This window comes from Rattus rattus, chromosome 14 (genome assembly GCF_011064425.1).
Source record: "Rattus rattus isolate New Zealand chromosome 14, Rrattus_CSIRO_v1, whole genome shotgun sequence".
Classification (NCBI taxonomy): domain Eukaryota; kingdom Metazoa; phylum Chordata; class Mammalia; order Rodentia; family Muridae; genus Rattus; species Rattus rattus.
In genome coordinates this window covers 8,203,597-8,228,801 of record NC_046167.1, presented here as the reverse complement: position 1 = coordinate 8,228,801, position 25,205 = coordinate 8,203,597, and the positions used below count along the sequence as shown (strand labels likewise).

Sequence of the window (25,205 nt, the reverse complement as noted above, 5' to 3'; positions counted from 1 at the left end):
TAACCCAGTATCAAAAGTCCCCATTTTCTTCCAGTTTCAAGACTATTAAAAAGTCCAAACTCCAAGTCTTTGCTGAGGCTCAAGGCAATTTCTTAATTGTAATTCTATGTAAAACAAAAATGTATATCACAGTGGCATAGAATGTGTATTACCATTTTGAATGGGAAACACTTAAATTAATCCTGGTACAAAATCCATCAGGGCAAACTTGAAATATTTAGCTTTAAACCTGATGTCAAAGAACTTAAGTGGACCTTTGGATCTCCCATTTTCTTCCCTGTTGACTAAGCTTTGTTGACCCTTTCCTCTCCTGGCTTAGTTCCACTGCCTGTTTGCAGTTCTCTTCAGCAGACATCCTATGCTTTGACGTCTCCAACATCTTGAGGTCTCTAACAAAATCCAGGTTTCTCCTTCACAAATTCATCCAATAATCTCTCTAGTTTTCTATGAATGTCTCCATGTCACATTCCCTCAGTGGCTTTCCTTAACCATGGAGGAAGATTCAACAACCCTTCTACTCTTGTATCTTGCATAACCCTTAGGTCAGAAGTATGTGTTCAGTGTGCCAAGTTCTGCTTGTTTCAGCTGGAACCTGACTTCCTTATTGAATTGAGTTTACCCGACTTTCCTTTGTAGTTTATTTGTGAGCATTATCCTTTTTTAGGTTGAAGGATTAGCTAGGTGGGATCTTGCCTGCTGACAGCACACCGTTTATTGCACTAACCCTCAGGCCTTTCCTTAAACTAATTTTCTTGAGCATAGGATTTGGTTTTAATAACGAATAACCATGTGACAACATTGACATTAGGATATCTTGAAATTTCTCTGCCAATGACTTTAGTTCAAAACCCTTCACAGTGTTTTTGGAGAAGGGCAGAAAGCAGACATATTCTGTGCCAAAATATAAGAGTGGTCCCTACCGCAGTTGTTAATACTGCTCCCCTTTGAAACCGCTTGAGCTGTGCCCCCATAGTCCACATTAGACTTAGTGTTACTCTTTTCCAGTCTTCTAGGACCTCCTGTTAAGTCCCATCTAAAGTGTTCAACTGATTTTATAGAGCAAAACAAAAAAGTATTGTACACTCTGTAAGACAGCATCTTCAGGCCTGTCACAACAATATTGGTACTATTGGCACCAGATTCTGTCTTAGTTACTATTTTATGTGAAAAGACATCAACCATATTTTCTGTGAAAAGATGCGATCCATAATTGGGGCAAAAGAAAACATTTGACTGGGGGCTTGCTTATAGTTTCATGGGGTGATTCCATGAACATTAGTTGCGAGCACTGTGACAGGCATAAAAGCATGGTGCTGGAGGGGAAGCTAAGAGCTCACATCCTATGTGCAAGTTGGAGGGGGAGAGGAAGGGGCAGAGACTGGGACTGGCATTGACATCTGAATCTTCCGTGGGTCACCTGCTCTCACAAAAGCACACCTAATCCTTCTCAAACTGTTCTGATCAATAGAATCAAGCATTTAAGCATGTGAACTCTTGGGGCCTGTCTGATTCAAACAACACACTTTAATTAATAACAAATATATCAATATCTATTTAATTTGGACCCTTTGTTATAACTAAATAAATATTTCAACTCAAACTTTTTTTATTTCTATGCTAGTTCATCTCTTTCTTCCAAACTCTTTTTTTTCCTTGTAAGAGAGGTGAATTGAATCTTGCTTCCAAAAATCAAACTTAGAGTGCACTTAACTTGAAATGGATTATTTTCTTTTTTGTAAATGTGTCTATGAGAGCCCATCTGTTATTTTGAAAACAATCTTCACAACATTCTCCTTATGTCAAGTAGCACTCTTAAGTTCTTTCCCTTCTGGGGAACTGTTGAATGACTAGGTGTTGATCCATCAATTTGTAGGATATAAATCCATCTCTTTAATATCTTTTGATAGCTAGAATTGTTTCATAGTTGTGAATTGCTTTGTTCATAATGGGCAGTAGAAATGTGAAAGACATGGATGAATCATATGAACTGCGGATTAGCATTTCATATCTGAGTATGATTTGTCCAAAATTGGTTGTGCTTCTCTGAGAACACTGAAACATAAACTATTCTCAGCACATTTGTACACTGGCAGTACAATAAAAGTCTTTCCCAGAGAGAAAAGAAACCTACTCAAAATTTTAGTTTCTTTCCTTTGGTGGAATAACATAAGAGCAAAAGAAGCTATATAATAAAAAAGTAGCAAATTTGATGGGGCCAGTAGCCTGTGGGAGTTTTTTAAGCTACTAAAACAATTCATCACACCTACATGACGTCCATCCTGTTAACAGCTTCTCTAATATTTGAAATAAATTGTAACACTCACAATATTTTCTGTATCAGGCAAGAAACATGAATTATTCTATTTTCTTGAAGGATGTTTCTTAGAATCAGTTACTACCAGGGAGATTCACCAACTACTGGATTACTGATTGGCGGGGTGAGTGAAAACAGAAAGCTAAGTCAAAACATTACTGACTAAAGCTCTAAAGAAAGACTTTCCTTACCAGTCCCAAAGGAAAACAGGGATAAGGCTTTTTTATTGTTGACTGGGATATCTTTAGTGTGACACAAAAAAGTGAAAATGATGTTCAGAAAGGATACATTGAACTTAGCTAAAAGTAAAAGACATTTAATTGTTGAAAGATACTACCAACAGGTTGAGAAGGCAATCCATAGAATGGGAGAAACATTTATAAATCATACATCTGGTGAAGGATTGGTATAAAGGATATAAATGAAATTACAACTCAACGGCAAAAATTCAAACATCGAAAGCAAACCAAACCACCTGTCAACTTCATTAAAAAAAATCAGTGAAGGACTTGAATAGCTATTACTCCACAGAAGATACACAAAGCAAATAAAATTGGCCTCAGAGTCACTGATGACTAAAGCAGGATACTTCAAAACCACACTGAAATGCAGATTTAGCTCACATTCATCGGGGGAAGCTGTTATAAAAACCACAAGCAAAATATTCTAGAAAATAAATATTGGTGGTAATTTGGAGAAACCATTCTTTGGTTATAGGGATGCAAACTCTTACAGATATATTGAAAATAGATGTAAGTTTCTCAAAAATATAGAAGCAGAATTGCCATGTGATTGAAGAATTTCTCTATGTATGGCCAAGAGAAACAACAATGGGAAATTGAACACATAATTGTTTTCTCAAGTTCATGGCAGTGTTATTCACCATAGCCCAAAGCTGTAAACTACTCAGTATCATCGGACATTTGATGGTTTAAATATGATATTAGGTGTGTTTGTGCATGTGTGTGTGTGTGTGTGTGTGTGTGTGTGTGTGCGTGTGTGTGTATGTTTGCATATGTGTGTATGTGTGTGTATATATGTGTATGTGTGTGTACATGTGTATGTATGTTTGCATGTGTATGTGTGTGTGTGTGTGTGTTGACAATCCTATTTAGCCTCTGATAAAAGGATACTCTGCCACATTATTACTTACATCAATTTTGAGGACATTCTACTACATGGAGCAAGCTAGTCATAGAAAAAATGCTATATGATTCTACACACCCTGAGTAGTCAAACTCATAGAAACAGAAAGTAGACTGAGAACTTCTGGGGACTTAGGGTGGTAAGAAATGGGGTGGGTATGGTAGCTTGACCAGTCTAAAATGTCAGTGTTGCAATATAAAAAGCATTCTAGAATGCATGGCAAAGTTAGTTCAGTAACGAGGTAGAAAATGAACACCACAGGCTCATATGCTTAAAATGGTAAATTTTATGTAATCCACATTTTCCACAATACATACTCAGTGCAAATCATGATTGTGTTTTCTAGAACTTTTAGGAAGAGAACACTGAACTTTCCTGACTTGGGTCTAGGAAACCTGTGAGGTGTGATTTGCTTCTGATGTTTCTATCTTATCTCTCTCTTTCTTACATTGTGCCCTGACTAAGGACATTATATTTTAATTATTTACCCAGATCTACCCTTTTCTGAATTCAAATTGAGTTCTGAGTTTTCTCACTCCCCTTATGTTTGTCACAATTAAAAGCTTACTGTTTCCAATTTTCTCAGAAGTGTGATTGATGCCAACTTTGGTAATTTGATATATTTTTATTATGTTGTAAAAGTTCCACTCTGTGAGAGATTTTCAGAAATTAATGATCGGATATAGCATCATGGATGTTGGTTCATAAGATAATTGTGGTTTCTGAGAAACCTTTCACAACACAATATAGAATCATGTTCGCTCTTTTTACTAGTGTAGGTCTGGCTTTTGGGGTCATAAAAATACAAGCAAAAAGATCAGTTTCATAAGTTGAAAAGAACACACAAGAATTCTACAGAAATGCCCACATACTTCATTGTTCATTACATTGTCCAAATGTGATTAAATCCATACAATGTATTGGTAGCTGTATTAGCAGCAGGCTACAGAGTGACAGCTTTTATTACAGCAAATAGTTTCAGACTCGAATGCCAAGTCACATATTGAATTAGGAAACAAAACAGCCGCAATTTTATGAAATTTACAAAAATGGCTTAAAATGTGCAATTCTATACTGGTGGGAAAATGAATACTTATGAAAAATTTGGATGCCTTTGAATAATCTAGTAGCTCATGATTGCTTTTTCAAACAAAATTAGTTGAAAATCCATGCTGATTAGATTCATTTTTATAACAAAAAGAACCCCCGTAGAGACTATTCAGAGGGAAAAGATGTTTTAGCAATTTTCTATAGTTTTTAAAATTTCATCATTACCTCTGTATGAAAAAAGAACAAAGAACTTTGCAAATAGAACATCAACTTAGCAATTGTCTTGAAGGTAATACCTTGGTATTAAACCAGTGTTTGTCACCTCTGTGAGAATGTGTGCACATTTATACATACGAGTGCTGAAATTTGGAGATTAAAGAAGTTTTTAATTATGAAGCATTGTAAAATTGTTAGAAACCAAAACAAAATTTGAAAAATGGATATAAATTTATGCAAATACATGCAGAGTCGAGTGATAGCACACAATTTTGTGCTGCTTAATGACAAGGGTATGTTGTGAGAAATGTACTGTTAGGTGATTTTAGAGTTCTGTAACTATAATAGCATATAGTTTCATAAACCAATATATTATAGTCTGCTGTCCATGTATAATGTGACTTACAATTAGCCCTCAGTTCCCCCTGTGCATTGACAGTATAATTTAGTTCAGTGTTTGTACCTAAATATTTCAAAGGGCTTATAAACTAAGTTTAAATTTGCACAACTCATAGACTAAAACATTTTTTGCTTTTGGATAGAATAGTATCAACTCTCTATGAAAGGGTGGTCTCCTTAAGTTGCCTAGAATTAGTGATCTTTTATTCTATCATGGGACAGGAAGGACACAAATTAGACCTCAGAGTAGGGCTTTAAGAACTGAAAGTAACAAGACAGCATTCCAGTCCGGTCCCATCACTCAATAGTTGTCCTAATTTATCAAAGTCGCTTAACGTCTAGAAGACATCACCTCAGATTCCTCTTCTTTAAAATGGAAAAAAGATGCCGGTTTCCTGAGGCTGCTGAGGACATCAGCTACTGTGGGAGGAATGATTAGTGTAAAACGCTGAAGATTCCTTCTACTGTAACAGAACACTACTCTTTAGCAAAGTGTTTCAAAATAAGGCAGCTCGAGTAAAGGTAGAACACACAGCATTGGTACAAGAGATGCTTCAGTATTAACCTTGTCATTCTCATAAGAGATATCCAGAGAACGCACCATGTACACAGCTATGACTAAATCATCTTTTCATCTAAGTGATTAAATGAAAATTATGTCAGTTTCTCACTCAGTTGTTAGGCATCATCTGAAAACCTGCAAGCATGTGTTCTAGTGCAACAAGAGAAGAATGGTGCTCAGCAAAGAGCAGCGGTCGTACTGAAAAGGCCTGTTACCCAGTTAAGGCTGTTTGAAGGTACTAGTTTAAGGGTAAGCATCGCTGTGAAGCTTATAGCCTGGGAAGGGGTTATTTGCATTTGAGAACATTAACTCTTAGGACATGCTATTTCCTGACATTGCATAGTAAAATAAAGAATAGTGGCCTACACATTTTTTTGTAAACACACACACACACACACACACACACGCACACACACACACACGCCTTTAATCCTTTTGTTTCTCCCAAGTTTCTCCAATCAGTTCTATGTGAATGGGAAGGGGCCCAGATAGGCCTCTGCCATGATAAAAGCATGAATGTTTACCACAATGCTGGGATTCAACCAAGAAGCCATATGCTTAGTTCCAAAGATACATACATAGACAGTTGACTTTCAATTACGGAGGTTTTTATGATTGCTCTTTTGAAACATGAAATACTGCTGTTATCAGGTGGCAGGCAAATCCATACTCAGATGAGGATGTAAACGTCATAGTAACCCTTACGTTTCATGGTACTCCACGTTGTAAAATATCATTGTGTGTCTAAAGTACTAGACCCTCACAGTAGTAGTTTGAGGGAGACAAGGTGAGTTGTTGATGTTCCTTTTTCTTTACTACATTGTGGACTTATTTTTTAATTAATTAATTCATGTGCTTTATAACCCAATAACAGCCCTTTCTTTCCTTCCACTAGCCCCACACAAGTTTCTCCCCATTCTACCTTCTCCTTTTCCTTTGAAAATAACAGGGAGGACCCAAGCAAGGATGGGTTGAATCTTTCTCAGAAGGGGAGACAAAACAGATACTAGTGGTTGATGGAGGAAACTGGGTGGAAGAGGGGAGGGGAGAAGACGGGAGGGTGGAAATCATATGTAGGGAGAACAGGGGAAAGAGATAGGAGAGCTGCAGGTGGACCATGCCAGAGACTTGGGATGGGGGAGGCCCCAGATGGTCTATGGGGGTGATTCTAGCTGAAACTCCCAGCAGTGGGGGTATGAATCCTGAAGTAGCCACTTCCTATAACAGTACTCCCAGTGGAGGCACAAGGACAGAAAGCCACTCCCCAAACCTTTGACACAAAATGTTTTCTGCGTGTAAGATGGGCAGGGCTGTTGATATTTTAACTTTATGAGAGAAGGTAAGATAAAATTTCCTGTGGTTGAGGGGTTTGGTCAAGTCACTCAGTTAATGGGGACTCATATTCACAGAGTATCTATCCCAAGTCCCCTGGCTCAGTAAGATATTGTTTTCCTTCGAGAGCACAGTGTTTTGTACATTGGTTATTTAATAGAAGGTCCCATGCAAAAAGAGTTGCATTACAGTAGTGAAACATAGTCCTTTTCTGTTAGCCTTTCTTATTTTGAATCTGGTGCGTTCTTTAGCTCACGGAGAAAGAAGATGTAAAAAGTAATTTCTCTATTGCCCCTTAGGCTGCAGTTACGGGAGATGCAACTTTGAGGATGGGCTCTGCAGCATGACCCAGGACCAGATCCTACTACCTGGTTGGACAAGGAGAAGTGGGGTGATTAGTGCCTCACCTCCATTTTGGGATCACAATGGCAACATATCTGGTAAATGCTGTGGACTCTTTTTTCAGTTATGTAACATGTTTCATAATATATTTCATAGACTACACCATCATTATGTCAAGTAATCCATGTTTCCTTTACCTAATATGATATCTCCAATTCTACCCATGTTCCTGAATATGAGATGATTTTTTTTTACTTTATGGCCAAATAAAAGTCTACTGTGCATATATGCCACATTTAAAATTAATTTACTGATTTCTGGGTGCTCATGCCCATTTTATGGTCTGCCTATGGTTAACAGTGCTTCAGTAAGCAAATGTTTAAGAATCTACAGCTATTTTGATTCTATTCCTTTGAGTGTATTCCTGAGTTGCATAGCATTCCTACATAAATATAGCAGTTATATTTTAACTTTCTCTGAATACTCATACTCCTTTCCATAATAAACTGATTAATTTATATTGTCAAACATACTATTAAGATTTATTTTTGTATTGGGTTAACCCTTATTTTGTCCCATGTAATTGATTAGAGACGTAACAACTTTACTCATATTTTTACATGAAACATATGTTATTATTTAGTCCCATAAAGTACTTCTGATTCTAAATGTAGCATAAAATGTTTTCTATGTCTGAACTCCTGGCACTACAATATGTCTATTTTACTAACATTTGGGATGATGAAAGCTCTTTGGACTCTTTAGGGAAATTATGATTCTAAATATGCAATTCCGCACAGATTCAATGGTTGGATGTCTTTTCTTTTAGTGGGTCAAATTTCAACTCTGTCAAGTCACACTTGCCTAGTCAATTTCTAGAAAGATCCCTGAACTGCTTCCTAGCTTTTTGGGTACCACTAGGTGTTGGACTTCCACTCAATTCTTTATTCAGTACCAAAAGAACTTTTTTTCATTCAATATTGTGTGTTTAACTTACATTAAGTAACTAAGGGATTGGCTTACTTTAGAATTGACAAAATTCAACTCCATACACGCCTTCAACTAGTTTGTTTCCAAATAGTATGAAACAAGTTAACACATTGGCTTGGGTAAATAAAACTTTTCTTTAAAAAGAAATGGGTGATACTTCCCTTAATGAATACAATGAAATATCCAGGTATGCATATTACCATGGAAATCATTTAAGCCAAGCACAATACTTAAGGCTCATGTAAACACAAATAGCAGGCTTGCTAGTTTTCTGAACTATCCCTAGTTTTCTGAACTTTAAGAACAGAAACGATGATGCTAGGTTCACAAAATTAATTCAAGAGTAGGATGGATCTACGAGCTAAGGGACAAATTTTTGTTAAAGTTCATCATAGACTGGTACTCAAAATTAGCTGATATTCCCATTTCTAAATGACGTTATTGTTATTAGCAAGACACAATTTCATATGTTTTGACTATGAATTGTTAATAATTGTTAGGAACAACCTAACTTCATTGGAACAAAGAGGCATTTTCACAAATAGGACCAACCGCCCCTACAATCCTGCAATACAGTGAGGTTGTCTGGGGTTGAGTCATGGCGTATGTTGATGCTGACCGACTTGGCTGCTGATAATTTTGTATTATAAATTATTTATTTGGTTCTGTCCCCTTACTCTTCATTGTTCTCAGGGTCTGTTTCATGTGTGTGTTTGTTCCTCCCATTTTAGTCACACTCATAGTGGCTCCTCTTTCTTTAAAGAGTGAATTATTTACTCTTACACTATCCCACTCTCTGTCTTGCGCTAGGTAACCTGAGATGCTCTAAACTTCGGTTGCTATCTCTCTCTTTAAAAAAAATGACTTCTTTTTGTGTCTCCCCCCATCCTCCCTAGGGTTAATGTTTTTATAGTCTAATAGAAGAGATAAAAGAGAGTTTATTTGCAAATGATGCTTTTAAATGCATCATATGAGTTGGTTTAAATCAACTGGAGCAGGAGCTGAGGCTGTCCCTAACTAGACTGCCTTGTCTAGCTACCATAGGAGAAGACGAGCCTAGTTCTATGGGTATTGATTTGCTAAGGCAGGTTGATGTCTGTGAGAGGCCTCCCTTTTTCAGAGCCTTTTCTGAAGAGAAAGGGAAGACAGCAAGATGGTGGCATATTTGGTGAGAAGTGGGGGTAGAAGGAGAATGAGGAAGGGGAAGCTATGATTTAGATATAATGCAAAGAAATTAATTTTAAAAATTCTGGGGATTCAGAGGATATAGAATCTTGGCACTGTCCATCGGCTGGCTGTACAGGCTCAGCACTTTGCATTTTAAAATGAGATGGTGATTCTACAAGAAACCCAGGCAAAAGAGGCTTGTTATCCCCTGGCATAATGGACTGATCATCCTAATAGTAGTTGTGAATCATTCATAAATACAATTAATATTAAATTGTGAATAATCCCTAGTAGTAATTTTAAGAAAAGAATTATTCTGACTTTAGATATTAAGTCCTTGAAAATATTTATTAAAAATAATCTTAGAATCTTGACTCCATTTCAGAATCCTTGGTTCATAAGTATTAATGACATTTTTGATTAACTTACTCTTGAAATAATTTGCCAGTGCTTCAAAATAAGATTTTCATCATGCATTCAATGCCTGGAGGTATTAGCATTGAGCTTGAAAATCTATTAGGGTATTAAAATATCACTCTAGCCAGTGTTTGAAATCCAATAAGGTTCAGGATCTGAGATAGAAATATAGTGTTTATTTTTAAAAGCATACTCTACTATATTTTGATAAAGTAGTATCACTATCAGAAATTCAAATACATCTTTGAAATGACAATATGACTTTACAAAAGAATAAGCATAGAGTTGTAAGAGTCAGAGAGGATCAAGGAGTTTACCGTGAGACGGTGTCTTCTAGTAACGACAGAAACTATATCTATAAATTCTCACCAATGGGAGTGCTTATGTATAATTTCAACAAATACAAAAACAGTAGGCATTCTACAGTGGACAAGAAAAGCCCGCAGGCCTCTAACCTACATAAAGAACTACATGCAACTTAAGAATGCTGCTAGTGGGAGAAATAGTCTTTCCCAAGGAAGAACACACCAACGACCACCCAATACCAAGAGATCATCCCTGAAAACATGCATACAGGTAACATTACATAGACTCAGTTATATTTAGAAATAAACATACACACACAAACATATATATATATATACATATACATATGAATATAACATCAATTCATGGGGAAAAGTTATATTTAGAAATATATATTCATATTTATTATTCATGTATATATATGTATATGAATGTAACAAAAATAATGGGGAAAAAGTTCATGAATTTAAAGGAGTGGTATGTGGGATGTTTGGAGGGAAGAAAGCAAAGGGGAGTTGATGCAATTATATTATAATTTCAAAAATAAAAATGCTTCAATGAATTAAAGGATTTGGATAGCTTTTCAGAGGTAGAATCCAGGGCCTGGAGAGACGGCTCTACAGTCAGGAGGGCTCTTGCTTTAACAAAGGGTCTGAAATGCTGTCCTTGCACCCCCACTGGGCATCTCACAGTCACCTATTATCTACCCCAAGGGATCTGATGCACTATTCTGGCTTTCACATATAATATACACAGGTGCAAATGAAGATACATATATATGTATATACATAAAGTTTTAAAAATAAATTTAAAAATGCATAATCAAAATGGACCAGTTAGCAAAATAAAAAACATTAATTTTTAGTTCTAATATTTTCATTCCTGTCATAGATTATGGTTCTCTTCTTTGGGAATGCCTTCATATGGTGATTTAGATACCTTGTTACCTTGCTCAATTCTTACATGAGATAGATCCATAGACAATGAAACAGGTTTATTATTAAACAACAGTTTAGTATTGATATATTTTTTGTAGATGGCATATGTATTACATCCATTTTATATATATATATATACATACATATATATGGATACATATATATACATATATATGGATATATATCCATAATATTTTATATATATATATATATATATAAAATGCCAACAGGTAGTAATGTTTGTTTAAATAATACTAAAATAATTCTTATATTTGCCATCTAAAGTGTTTCTACTCCCTTCTAAGTCCCTGAATGTTAACATTTCTTTTAAGTTGATAAATTTTATTTAGTATGACAGGTAAGGTACCTCTGCTGGTGACAAGTTGTTTTCTCTTTTATTTTGACTTAATTATGGATATATTGTTAGTGCATTTCTAATTTTTAATACTCTAAATGTATTTTAGTGCAATAAATATGTTCTTCACTTCTGTTTTCTATGTTGAAATTCACATATCTTAATAACTCCTTTGGTTACCCATGGAATGCCGTTTTATTTTGTGCACGAGCTTCTAAAATGTTATCTAACGTCTACCAATCTTGCTCCTTTGATAAGAAATGACTTCTTTCAGGAGCTTCGTAGAGCATTCACTGGTGATTTTTGCTGATCCACTTATGCTCTGTTCTTTCTCCCTTTTCCTAACTGTGTTTCTGTTATAAACACAGTGAGTACACACACAGCATTGCCAGATGACAATGTTTTCTTCTTGCCTCCAAATTGAATGCATTCCAAAAGTCTAACTTCAGTTTTGTGATTATGTTTTTATTGTTGTATTGATAAAACCACATAATTTTTAAATCACATATGTTTGAATGATAAACTTGGTCCCATATTGTCTTTTTTTATCTCACTTTGTTTAAATAGACAACAGATTTTAGTTACTTTAGTTGATAGTATGTTCTAGGTTAGTGCATATCCCTGAATTGCTAAATAACTACATATATAAATATATCATGTATCTTGGATATTCTGTACTTTTTTTTAAGCTAACATCCACTTATTAGTGAGTACATACCATGCATGCCCTGGGCATTAGAAATAATGATAGTAAAGAAACGCTAGACTTGGTATTCTCATAATTTACAGAATTTATTATGATTTTCTTTTTTACTTTCCAAACTCTATTTTTCTGTTAAATCATATTATTTTTAAGTTTTTACTTAATTTTTATTTTACACTCCAGAGTTTTTGCAAAATTTATTTATTTATTATATATAAATACACTGTAGCTGTCTTCAGACACACCAGAAGAGGATATCAGATCTTATTACAGATGGTTGTAAGCCACCATGTGATCACTGGGATTTGAACTCAGGACCTCTGGAAGAGCAGTTAGTGTTCTTAACCACTGAACCATCTTTCTAGCCCTACACTCCAGATTTTATCCCCTTCCTGGTCCACCCTCTCATTGTTCCACATCCCATACCTGCTCTCACTCTCCACAAGGATGTCATCACCCACACATCCCACCCTACCAGACCTCCCCACTCCCTGAGGTCTCCAGTCTCTTGAGGGTTAGGTGTATTTTCTCTGATTGAACCCAGACCCAGAAGTCCTCTGCCGCATATGTGTTGAGGGTCTCATATTAGCTGGTGTATGCTGCCTAGTTGGTGGTCCAGTTTCTGAGAGATCTTGGGGGTCCAAGTTAATTGAGACTGCTGGTCCTCCTATAGGTTCACCCTGCTCCTCAGCTTCTCCAGTTTTTTCCTAATTCAACCACAGATATCAGCAGCTTCTTTCCATTGGTTTGGTGCAAATATCTGCATCTGACTTTCAGCTGCTTGTTGGGTCTTTCAGAGGGCAGCCACAATAAGACCTCGTTTTGTGAGCATTCCATAGTCTTAGTAACAGTGTCAGGCCTCGGGGCCTCCCCTTGAGCTAGATCCCACTTTGGGCCTGTTACTGGACCTTCTTTTCCTCAGATTCTTCTCCATGTTTGTCCCTGCAGTTCTTTCAGATGGGAACAATTATGGGTCAGAGTTTTTGACTGTGAGATGGTAATCCCACCTCTCACTTGTTGCCCCATCTCTCTGCTGGAGCTGGGCTCTACAAATTCCTTCCCACTGTAAGGCATTTCATCTAAGGTCCTTCCCTTTGAGTCCTGAGAGTCTCTCACCTTCCAGGTCTCTGATACATCCTGGAGCATCTCCCTACCTCCTACTTCCCAAGGTCGCTTGTTTCCATTCTTTCTGCTGACTTCAGTCTGTTTCCCCCACCCAATACCAGATCATGTTCTCCTCTTCCCCTCCCTGTCTCTTTTCCCACTCAGGTTCCTCCCTCTGTCCCCCCCATGATTGCTTTCTTCTGCTTCTCAAGTGGGACTGAGGCATCCTCACTTGGGCCCTTACGCTTGTTAACCTTTTAGAGTTCTGTGGATTGTATCATGGATGTTCTGTACATCTTTTAGCTAATATCCACTTATTAGTGAGTACATATCATGCATGTCCTTTTCGGTCCGAGTTACCTCACTCAGGATGATATATTATGATTTTTTTAAGCTGATGACTAACTTACACAGATGCAAATCACCACACTGTCATTCTTCTTGTGGGCAGCAATTTAAATAATATTTTTAATACTTTTTTTCCCTAGTGCCTAGAACTGTTTCCTCCACAAGGAGATTGGAATTTTAGCCAAATGACCAGAATTTATTTTTTTTAATTGGAATTTTTTATTATTGACAATTATATACATCAACATATGATCATATCTACCCCTTTGTACATCCAACTTACCATGTATCACTGACACGTTCTTTTGTTAATTATGTCTTCTTCTGGGCGATATTCCACCAAGTTCCATTTGTGCATCTCGTGTGTGCTTAGTATGTTACCATCTCTCTCTCAGAGCACTATCAACAGCCAGTGGTCTCCTCAGTGAGGATTGGGACCTCCTTCACCTACACTGGAGTTTTGCTTGGCTTGATCTTGTGTAACTCTCGTCCAGGTGACCGCGGCTTTGTATGTTCTTGGGTGCAATAACCATGTCTCCTACTGAGGACAGCATTTCACAGGCCTTCCTGTCCTTCTGCTCCTTTCATCCTTCCATGCCTCCTGTGATGCTCCTGGAGCCTTGTGGGGAATGGGGTCATCGATAAATATATTATAGTTAGTACACTGGCAATCTCTTATTTGCACTTTGGCCCGTTACTAGTGTCTTCATTGATGGCTGACCAATGCCAAAGAATTTCCTCTAAGGCTGAAAGTACCCCAGGTATTTAAAAGTCTATTTGGGAATGTGACCATTTAATAAAATAACAACAGCAGGTTCTATCATAGAGCCTATGACCTCCCCAGCTATGAACTTTTAAAAGCACTTTATATTGGTTCTCTGTAAATTTCACATCATGTATCCCAATCCCACTCCTCTATCTTTCCTCTCATATTTCATTCCACCCTTGCAACCTCATTCTAATAGAGGAAAAAAAAACCCTAAAAATACTGTTCATACTGTAGTAGGTTACAGTGTGTCCCACAATAATACCCTTCTGTTCACACTTCCGTGTTTGCTAATGTCTATTGCAATGACTTTGTCTGGTATAAAGCCTCTGGTTACTCTATTAGTATTGGAAGCTCCTCACTGGGACTCTTCTTAGTGATCCTATTGCTGTCCTGTGTCATGGAGATCCTGTAGTTTTGGATCTGTAGACCAGCCCCATCATGTACTCCAGTAGCTCATCAATGTAGTAGATGTTGGGGTAGGCCAACTCAAAATCTGGGTATGTGAGGATCTAAGATGGTAATCCTACTCTCTCATTCTCATTCCCTAGGAGTCAGCTCACTAGCAACTCCCAAAGGCCAGCTCTACTCTGCTTATCCCGAGTGTTGTAGATGGTGACAGACAAGGATGACTTTCCTGTTCTTATGACCTTGGGACAAATTCTCCTGTCTGCCTCAGTGGCAAGCAGGGAAGGTGAGGGAGAAGGAGAAGATTTGTGTGTGGTACATGTCACCGCTCAGGAAATAAGTGGCAGGCCCAACTCTTCTACTCATATCCCTAGGGAGGTCACCCAAAACTTGTAAATGTGTTCTCCTGAACACTGCAGATGGCTCTGAGCAGGTTCAGCTCTTCTCCTCTCATGCTTCCTAAAACAGCTCTCCCTTGATGCCCAGGTGAGGGGTGGGGCCAGGTCTCCATAGTCCTCAGATATCAACATGCTCCTGGGTGGCAGCTTGGACTAGAAATGTCTGCCTGGCATTTGGTGGCAACCGACTGCTGATGCTTCAGAGCCACAGACCCAGATGTGGCCCCTGGTGGCAGTACAGGCCAAGACCCCACCACGGTCCCAGGTGACATTAGTGGTGACTCACATCAGGCTGTTCCTCACTACCCTAAAGTCTCCAGCTCTATCTCTCTCCATTGTGCTCACATCCTTCTATTTTTTTATTATCTTCCATTTCTCTCCCATTTACTTACCCATCTTAGTGTTCTCTGGGGACTCTGAGTGCATGGGGTCATTTCAGGAGTGGCCTTAGGAGTGGTATGACACTCTCCTGCATTATGGCACAGGACAGGGGTCATCTTGGGCATGTACTGCACCCCAAACCCTGTGTGGTGCTAGACTGGTGGTTATCTCAGTTCAGCTCCCTGTCCAAGCCTCATGGTGCCAGTCTGATGGTTGTCTTGCTTTGATTCTCTCCTGTCCTGCCAGAGTGGCCTCTTGTGAAGGTTGTCTATCATGGTATCACCACTGTCCAGACCCTCACAGTTCCTCTAGTATCTGGCATGCTTGCATTCTGGGAGTCATATAGGCCTGCCTGGCATCAGATTGGTGTCTATTTCAGGTTTGCTATTTTACAGAATGTTAGGCTACACTAATTATTCAGACACTTATAGGTCATAACACAGAGCATAGACATAGCCCATCTCCTTTATGCACCTAATAATGCACATGTGACACAGCAGCCACACTCATAACCCCTCTAGGGGCAGGAACCAGACATGGACTTAAAGAACACAACAGATCTAATCAGGAAGTGGCTACTTGCCCAATAATAGTTATGCCACTGTTGCTATAGTAGACACATCTTGGCTTACAGGTTGTTATTATAGCATATAGGGTCCAGTGCTGAGTGAAACTATTGATGTTTTTACATTGCTTGTAGTCTACATAGTATTCCCCAGTTCTATCTATTTAGCAGTGAGGAAGTATCCTGGCTGGTTTGCTGTTGATTTATTTCTCTATGACCTACAGTTAAGTATGTAGCGTCTTCAGTTTTTGAGTCTAACCAGTAAGTTATGGTGAGCAATTGCAAGAACATATGTTATTTTGGGTGCTTCTAGGACCACCCTGCTTGTAAGGAAAAATTCCACCTTTTGCATGATAATTAGTATTCAAAACTCATGCCTTTTGGAAGCCTCATTGTTTACATGTGCAATGTATTTTTAAAAATTTATTTGATGAACTTTTAATTTTTTTAAGTTATTTGCTGAAATTTTTTTATTAACTAATAGGTTTCCATAAGTCTTCTGCACATTAACCCACCAAATGTCCTCTCCTCCTTCATTCCTCACCTCTTATCCATGCTGAATATTTTAACCTCTAGTACTCCCCACACATAATTTATGTCACATGGATCTACTCTCTTGCATTATATTTTCATTGTGTTGTGAGATAAGTGACTTTGTATAACTTTTTCATGCACTCTTCCCTTGGATTACCCTTTCCTCCACCATGTTATCTCCCTGATAATTTTGTTCCTCCTTATTTCAGTCTTTCTCTTGATACTATTCTACACCTCTAATTTCATTTTACCCATACCTTCCCTTAAGGCATCTTGGTTTTCTCAGCACCCCTCTCTATTTTGCAGGCTTCCACTTGTTCTTCATAGACCATGGACATCCTTATTCTTGTTCTCTTTCTAGAATTCTTTCTTAGTGTTGACATAGCTTTCTGAGTGCCCCTTCTCAGTTTTTACCCAGCAGCCTTTCTATTAGAGGTTTCGCCACACAAATTTCCTGAAATGTCATCCAATTCTTGAGTCTGGAAGAATTACTTTGCTCTCAGTGTTTCTACTTCTTAAAAAATAATTATACCTGTATTGTTTATGTTCAGAGCCCCTTAAGGTTTGAACTTTCAGATTTTTATTTGTAATTTTTTATATCCTTTAAAAAATTGTTTCATACAATATATTTTAATAAAAAATTCCCCTTCCTCCACTTTTATCAGTATCCCTCACCATGTCCTCATTCCTGCAGATCCATCTCTCCTACATTTTCCCTCAGAAAAGAGCAGACTTAGGAGTGATATAAACTAAACATGGCACCACAAGCTACAACAGGATGAATACAAACTTTGTCTCCTACTATAATCATTTTGTTTATCTTTAGGCTTTCATTTTAGTGATCTCCAGCACCTCCCTGTCTGCCTCATCCTGCTTTCCTTCCAGGGTCTGAAAACACACATCGATGTTAGAAGACTAGGCAGGGTGAATGATAGAGTGAGTCGGATTAGTTATCATGAAGAGACCATTGAATGTGGGGAATCCCTCATGGTCACTATATAAATCGTGCATTGAAAGCTTTGTGGTTTGAATAGCTGTTTATATTGAAATGAGGAAAATTGAATATTGATTTATTAGTTTCCATACTATCTCAAAAGCTCTTTGTTGAGCATCTGTGTTGTGTTAATGCTGCCCTAGGGCCCAATGACACAGTGGAAAAGAGCACAGTTCTTCTCTCCCCATGAACTTTCAATCTACTGACATAAAATAGAAACCAAAAAAACCCAAATAAACAAAAAAAACCAACCAAACAAAAATAACCTTAGTTTTGTGCTCATGAGATAAAAGAAAAACATTCCACTAACCCTAACCTAACTATTCTTCTGGATTCATATGTACATTAAAAAACTCACAATGGGACAAAGACGATGAAGTCTGCTCCTAAATGTATATTCTTATCAGATATCATTTGCTAGCATCTAAATTGTTTTTACCCAGAGAATTTTCGATTGCATGATTCATCTGTTCTAAGCATCTGCTTGCCTTTGTTTAAGGGTTCTGTTTTTGGAGCTGTATTATCTGTGTCCCAGTTATTCTGTTTTGTACTGTGGGACTAGACCTAACTAACACAGAAGGACTGAGCACGAATCTGTTGCTTTAAACACTTAAGAGTTTAGGCAGTGAGACCAGTGAGATGGGTCAGTGGGTCACTTGTCATGCACACCTGACAATCTGAATTGGATTTTCAAAACCTAACAAGGAATGGGGAGGGGGGTTACTGAATGGTATTCTGTGTCTGGCACATATGTGCCACAGCATGCACTAATACACAATACACAATACTAATCAATAAAGATGTATTTATGTGTATGTTTATATAAGTGCGTATGTATGTATGTTGAGGATGTCATGTCTCATGTCACCTGAATGTTACTGATTTTCTCAATGCTACTGTTTCTTTCTCTCATTTTCTCTTCTGGATCTGAACACCTTCACAGGGGAAGGTCTCATGCATGGGGAGAAACAGTGAGTAACAGAGATAAGGTGGTAGCTAAGGAATGCCAAAGTATTTCAAAGGCGTGGATATTTGGAACTTAACAGTTCCTCTGTCTCAAGTAGAACTTTTGAAAAACCTTAAATTTCTACCATAATTTCTGATCAACAAGCTAATGATATATGTATTGGAACACTGTAAATGCTCTGCAGTTGAAAAGAATAAACTACATAGGATTTTCATAGTTCCCTAGAAAACTTGACAGCTATGAAGAGTCAGAATATAACCTTATTTTTCAATTTATTTTATTTCAAATTGATGTATCTGTCAATGAGGAGATTAGAAATGACAGTTTAGATGCATAAATTAGTGGATGCAACATCACTGTAAGTCACCAAACAACCTTAGTAATCAAACTGTCAAATAACTTAAGGTATAACTTAATTTCAGAGCTAAAAATCATTCATGCTCTGATTCTTCATCAAAATATAGAAATACACCTTTGTATAATTCCCTTTGTTTTAGTATGAATTGTATCTTTAAGGATTAATGGCTTATTTACTTGTAAATTTATTCAAATTAATTGAGCCATAGTGAAAAATGGTCATACTCAGTGGAACTATCTGAATTCAGTAACCGTATATTGTAGTGAATATAATAGAAAATTTTAAAGGCTTATGTTTGAATGATAGCCAGTGGTGAATTAGAATGAAAGTCATCAATTATGATGGAATTTTGCTAGTTGGCTCATTGAAAGAACTCAGCATGTGTCATTTCTCTGCCTGTGTTCTCAAAGAACAATCATTAATACTCACTGGAATTTTCCACACCCCTTGAAAACATAACGGTAACCTACACTATGGTTAGACTTTGTTAGCTTTGGCCAACACCTGCTGTATAGCATAGGAAACATGAGAAACAAAGAACATCTACTGGTTCTGGTTAGCATAATTTTAAACATTGCCACTTTTGCCAGATTCCTATGCCCCACTTACTAAATCAGACACAGGTACTTCTGGGAAAGAAGTTTGTAAATGTAACTAAGTTTCAATTAGTTAATAGAATCAGCATGTTCACCCTGAACCATTGAAGGCTAAAAGTCATCCAGGAGGCTTATAAACAGGAGAAGAGGGGAGATAATAGAAGCTTCTAAGTTCAAAGCATGCATAGAAGACAGCATAAAAGAAGGCTAGGAGAGCCCTCAGGAGTGGAGAACTACATAGTAGTTAGCAAAGGGACAGGAACCTTCACTTTATAATTGCATAGAATAGAATTGTGCTAGCAGCCTGATTGAATTGGAAGGCAGATCCATTTCCAGAGCCATGAGGAAGAAGTGCAGCCAGTACCTTAATTTCAGCATGTTGAGTATCTAAGCAAAGACTCGACTAAGTCATCCTGTGTCTACCCTTATAGCCCACAGGAATGGGGAGATAATACATTTGCGCTACTGTAAGTCACTGACTATAAAGTAGATTGTCACAGCAGCAACAAAAACTGAGGCCCAACAGTGGCTGAGGGGCATACCTTCTCTTTTCTCAGATTTTATGGGAAGAGAGCTGCATAATTCCTTAATTATCCATTCATGCTTATAATTAACTTTTAACATTTGTAAAGTTTCCTTTGCTTGGAAAGACAAAAATAAAATAAATAAAACCTGCATTTGAACCCTGGAGTCTTGTGTTCTTGACTCCATCTGGACACCAATTAGAAGCTTGGTTTTGTGGCAAACCCTTGTGCCTTTTTTATTCTTTTACATGATATGACTTTCTCTAGTTCTTTACATTTAGTTTCCACATTCTTGTCATGATTTCCAATGATTTTAATTTTTTTTTTGGTTCTTTTTTTCGGAGCTGGGGACCGAACCCAGGGCCTTGTGCTTCCGTGCTTCCTAGGCAAGCGCTCTACCGCTGAGCTAAATCCCCAACCCCTTGATTTTAATTTTTAAAGTGTTCCCTGTTAAGAATCAGTGTTTGTCACTTATTTTCTTTCCATAGTATGTGTATATTATTTAAAAATCATAGGACAAAAGGGACAGGGTAATGGGGAGTGTGGGGAGGGATAAATAACTCTAAAACCTTTAAGTAATATGTAATCCTCCTACTGTAACCCACACACACATATGGGGCTTCATATAAATATATACACATATACATATATATACACACATATACAAATATATGTGTGTGTCTAGACAGACATGTTTATATATATATATATAATTGACATACATACATTTTTTTTATACATACATACATACATGCATACATGGATGCTTCATATACATTAAATAATTTACTGTGGAGAAACCTGGAACAGTTCAAGCCTTGAAGAAAACTAAATAAAATCTAAAATGTCAAAAATTTAAACAACTCTATAATTGGGATGTTATTATATATAATAAAAGATTGCAATAATATATATTGCATATATTTTATATTTATTAGTTATCCTATAGAACTTGACAGAGAAGTTTCTATTTACAGTAGATGGTAACACAGCCCAAAGTTGAGTCATGAGACACAGATAAATCTGGTTATCTATATCACTACTCATCCTCTCCAGCCTGGGGAATTATTGTGGAAGATGGAACTTTAGTGGCTTCAATGAGAATGGCCCTCACAGATTCATATATTTGAATGTTTTGTTCTCAACTTTTGGAATTGTCTGGGAAGGATTAGGAGGTGTGGTCTTGTTGGTGGTTTGACATTTCAAGACATTTCAAGAACCCACTCCATTTACAATTTCTCCCTCTCTCTTTCTCCCCCTCTCCCCATGCCATGTCTGTTTCTGCCTTTGTCCACATCATGGTTGTTGTCTCAATATGTAACCTCTCTGTTTTTGCACCAGATTATTAAGTGCCTGTCTACCTGCTGCCATGTTCCCATAGTGGTTCACTTTGTGAACGAAAATAAGTCATCAAAAAACTTTCCCTTTTATAAGTTGCTTAGTTCCTGGTATGTTTTCACAGCAAAGAAAAAGTCACCAAGTGAGGGAAGACAGAGTATTATGAATCAGAGGTCATAAATTATTACAAGGTGGTTGGAATTTTTTTTCTGCACAGAGCAGGGCAGTTTGACATGTGTACTAAAAGTAGTTATGGCAGCACGCAGAAGACCTAGGTACTGTTAAGCCAGAGTAACCTCAGTATGGAGGAAGAGTAACCAAGAGATCCCATACTTGTTTGTGGAGCTATTAGAGACTGATACTTACTGGGAGATGGAGAGTAGAGGTCATTAAGCGTGTATCACATGATAAATTTAACATTTTATTTTGGAAAAATGTATATTCGAGAATATATGGGCATCACAAGTTAGATTCAATGAGTTGATGGAAAACACTTGGTAGATTGTGGGAGAGGAATAACTGATAGCATTGTACAGAACTCTTAAATAACTAAAATTAAAATTATAATGTGTGTTTGCACAATTATCAATATTTTGGTCCCCTGACATAGGTCTAAAGATCAGAGGATAACTTGGTGAAATTGGTTCTCTTCTTGCCATCTTTTCACGGTTTCACATCTTCAAGCTTCTGTCTCCAAGCTTGAACGGCAAGTGCCTTTAGTCATGGAGCCATCATGCCAGCCACCAGTATGGATAATTTTGTAAAGGATCTCCATTCACCCACCACTCCACATATCCACTTTTTGTTTTATTTAGATTTTTAAATTTAGAGACTGATAGCTAATACCTTTTTCTGGAAGATGTACTGAGAGCTTGGAGTGTTTATATATCATGTTTTCATCTTGATTTGATACATGATAAATTTAATTTTTTAGCTTTTCGTTTGAAAAAATGTGAGCCACATGCCACAGGAATATACCTTTGGGACATCACAAATTTGTTTTCAATGAGTTGAAGATAAAACCAGGGTTCTTTTGGTAGTTGGGGGATTTTCTGGGAATAACATTTGAGGGTGCTTTTGTACAGATCATTCTTAAATAACATGAAAGGAAAATGAAATTCTTTGCTAATGAATGTTGTCTTTGCATTGTTCAATTGAATCAATTTTTGGTCCCCAAAAGAAAGAAATGCCAAAAAAAAACTTCTGGTGGTGTCAGTAAAGACTTCAGAGTTGATTAAATGAGCCAAGACTCATGGGGACACATGACATTTGGACAGTATAAATGGAGGCTGGAGTAATGGAGGCTTGCTTGTATATCTTACTGCTTATGGGTCTTCTGTCTTTGCTAGTCTTTGCTTTGCTGAGAGAGAGGCACAACTGAGAACTTTTCCTGGCACTCCTTTTGGTCCCTTTTGCTGACTTGTGCTCAGGCTGAGACCTGGCTGTCTCTGCTGGGTAGTAATACTGCCACTGATTCATGTTTTTTATACTGACTCTACTGACCTGGACTATTGTTGTATTCATGAAGTGTTTGCGAGTAGATCGAGCTGCCACTGCTGATCTGTGAACTGAAGTGCTGATTTCCTGAGAATGCAGATGAGAGTGGCTCTAAGGAACCGTTTCTAAACAGGTCCACTTCCCTGTATCCTTTCTTTTTCACTACCTCTGTAGTGGTAGGCTAAAAGGGAGATTAAAGAGTTTAAGAACCATCCTTAAAAATAGGCATTGAAAAGTTGAAGTTACAGTGAGAGACCTATCCTGAGGTGGAGAAATGTTTTACATTGCATTTCTCTTGATGAACGTCCTTCTTATTACTATGTGGTGACTTTCTTTATCTCTCTTGACTTATTTAAATTTAGATTGGTATAACCAGCATGAGAATTGAACCAGTTTTAGTTTTGCTTGTTTTTTATTTAATATTCCTCCATATTTTTACCCTGTGTTTACTGTGTCTTTACCAATGAAGTGAATATTTCATGTTCCAAATATATAAGTAGCTATTGACTTTTTATGAGTCAAGTACATTAGCATTTAAGATAATTATTGAAAGGATTTGCTATTTTTGTGGCTTTGTTAGACATTTTAATTAGTTGGATTACGATAGATACTTTTCTTATTAGTTTTAGGGGTTTTGTTTTTTTTCTGTGATGGAATACTATTACTTTTATTGAATGTATTATATTGTGGACTTTCATAGTCAAGACTGTATTTTATTCTATGTGCCTTATTTTTTAAAAAAACATTTTATGCACATCTTGCTTATTTGTCATAAAAATCCCTTCATTTTTTATTTTCATTAAATATTATTATTTCTCCATGAATTTCTAAATTTTTATTTGAGGATGATAACATTTTGAATATAAGCAACCTTAAAAATGACACCAGGAAACTTCTATATCTGATAAACAAAACTTCCAGAGAAGTAGAAGGATGCATATATACACAGTACTTTTTACAATAGCCTCAAAAACATATGTTGGGATAATTTTATTCAAGCACATGAAAGAATTATATAACAGAAACTTAAAAACATTGAAGCAATAAGTTGAACAAGACACCAGGAGATGGTGAATCTTTCAGTGCTCATGGATTTGTGGAATGAATACTGTTAAAATGGCCATCCTACCAAAAGCAATCGGCAGTCAAGGCCACCAATAGTCAAACAGTGGTTGGAGCTTGAGGTCTCTTATGGAAGAATAGGAGAAAGAATAGTGGCCCCTAAGGTGATAGGGGCCTCACATGCAGACCAACAGAGTCAACTAACCTGGACCCTTTTGGCTCTCAAAGACTGAACTAATGCACATACATGGGTGGGACCTAGGCCTCTCCACATATATGTAGCAGAAATGCAGCTTGCTCTTCATATGCACCATAGTCCCAAACAACTGAATCTAGGGATGTCCCAAAAGGTGTTGCCTGCATGTGAGATATGTTCTTCTAGCTGGGCTGCCTTGTCTGGCCTCAGTGGGAGAGGGTACACCTAGCCCTATGTTGGGAGCAATGCCCTTGAAGCCCTCCATTATTGATGTTATTATTATGGTTAGTTAAATATGACTTGGTTCATGGAAAATCCCCAGCCAGCTGCAGAAGATTAATACAAATCTGGTGGTCAGGATGAATGATGTGATAAGGTTGTGACCTTGCTGAGAAATACATCTGACATCAAGATACCCAATGTGATGACCTGTAACCTTTCTGAAAAACCAACATCCTGCTGACTAATAGATATGACAAACCTGTGACCTTTCTGACATCCTGTCAACATCAGCTGATTCCCTGGCCACACGAATATTGTGTCCTTGGCCTGTGTAAATGTTTCTTACTTCCACCCTCCCTCTGTTACCCCTGTTATGGTATAAATTCAGCCTTGGGGAAAAGTAAAATTGTTGCCTTGATCAGACTCTTGTCTTGGAGTCCTTCTTCATGTCTCTTGTCCCCCATTCTCTTCCAGGTACCCTCAGCCCCCCATCATTGACAGCCCTACAGAGACTTTATGTGTGAGGATGTTGGGATCCACCCTATGTTCGGCACCAGCTCAGGGGAGAAGGGGAAGGGAGATGCAGGGAAAATTGTGGAAGAGGGTGACTGGGAAATGGACAGGGAACAGGATATAAAGTGACTAAGGAAAATTAATAATAACAATAACAATAATAATAATATAATGAGCTATTTGAATAAAAACTGTAA

The 25,205-nt window shown here is 37.4% G+C and overlaps 1 protein-coding gene and 1 non-coding gene across 2 annotated transcripts in view; one reads left to right on the top strand and one right to left on the bottom strand.

The window, feature by feature from the left end:
• Positions 1–25,205, top strand: part of Malrd1 (MAM and LDL receptor class A domain containing 1) — a 684,120-nt gene that overhangs the window by 16,739 nt on the left and 642,176 nt on the right. Inside the window, exon 2 of the mRNA XM_032884682.1 lies at positions 7,319–7,459. Within this exon, the coding sequence (XP_032740573.1) occupies positions 7,319–7,459 (141 nt within the window). The remainder of the gene's footprint in view (positions 1–7,318; positions 7,460–25,205) is intronic.
• Positions 16,038–16,170, bottom strand: LOC116884080. Its single transcript, XR_004385825.1, has one exon. It is a non-coding gene; the product is annotated as a small nucleolar RNA SNORA17 (small nucleolar RNA).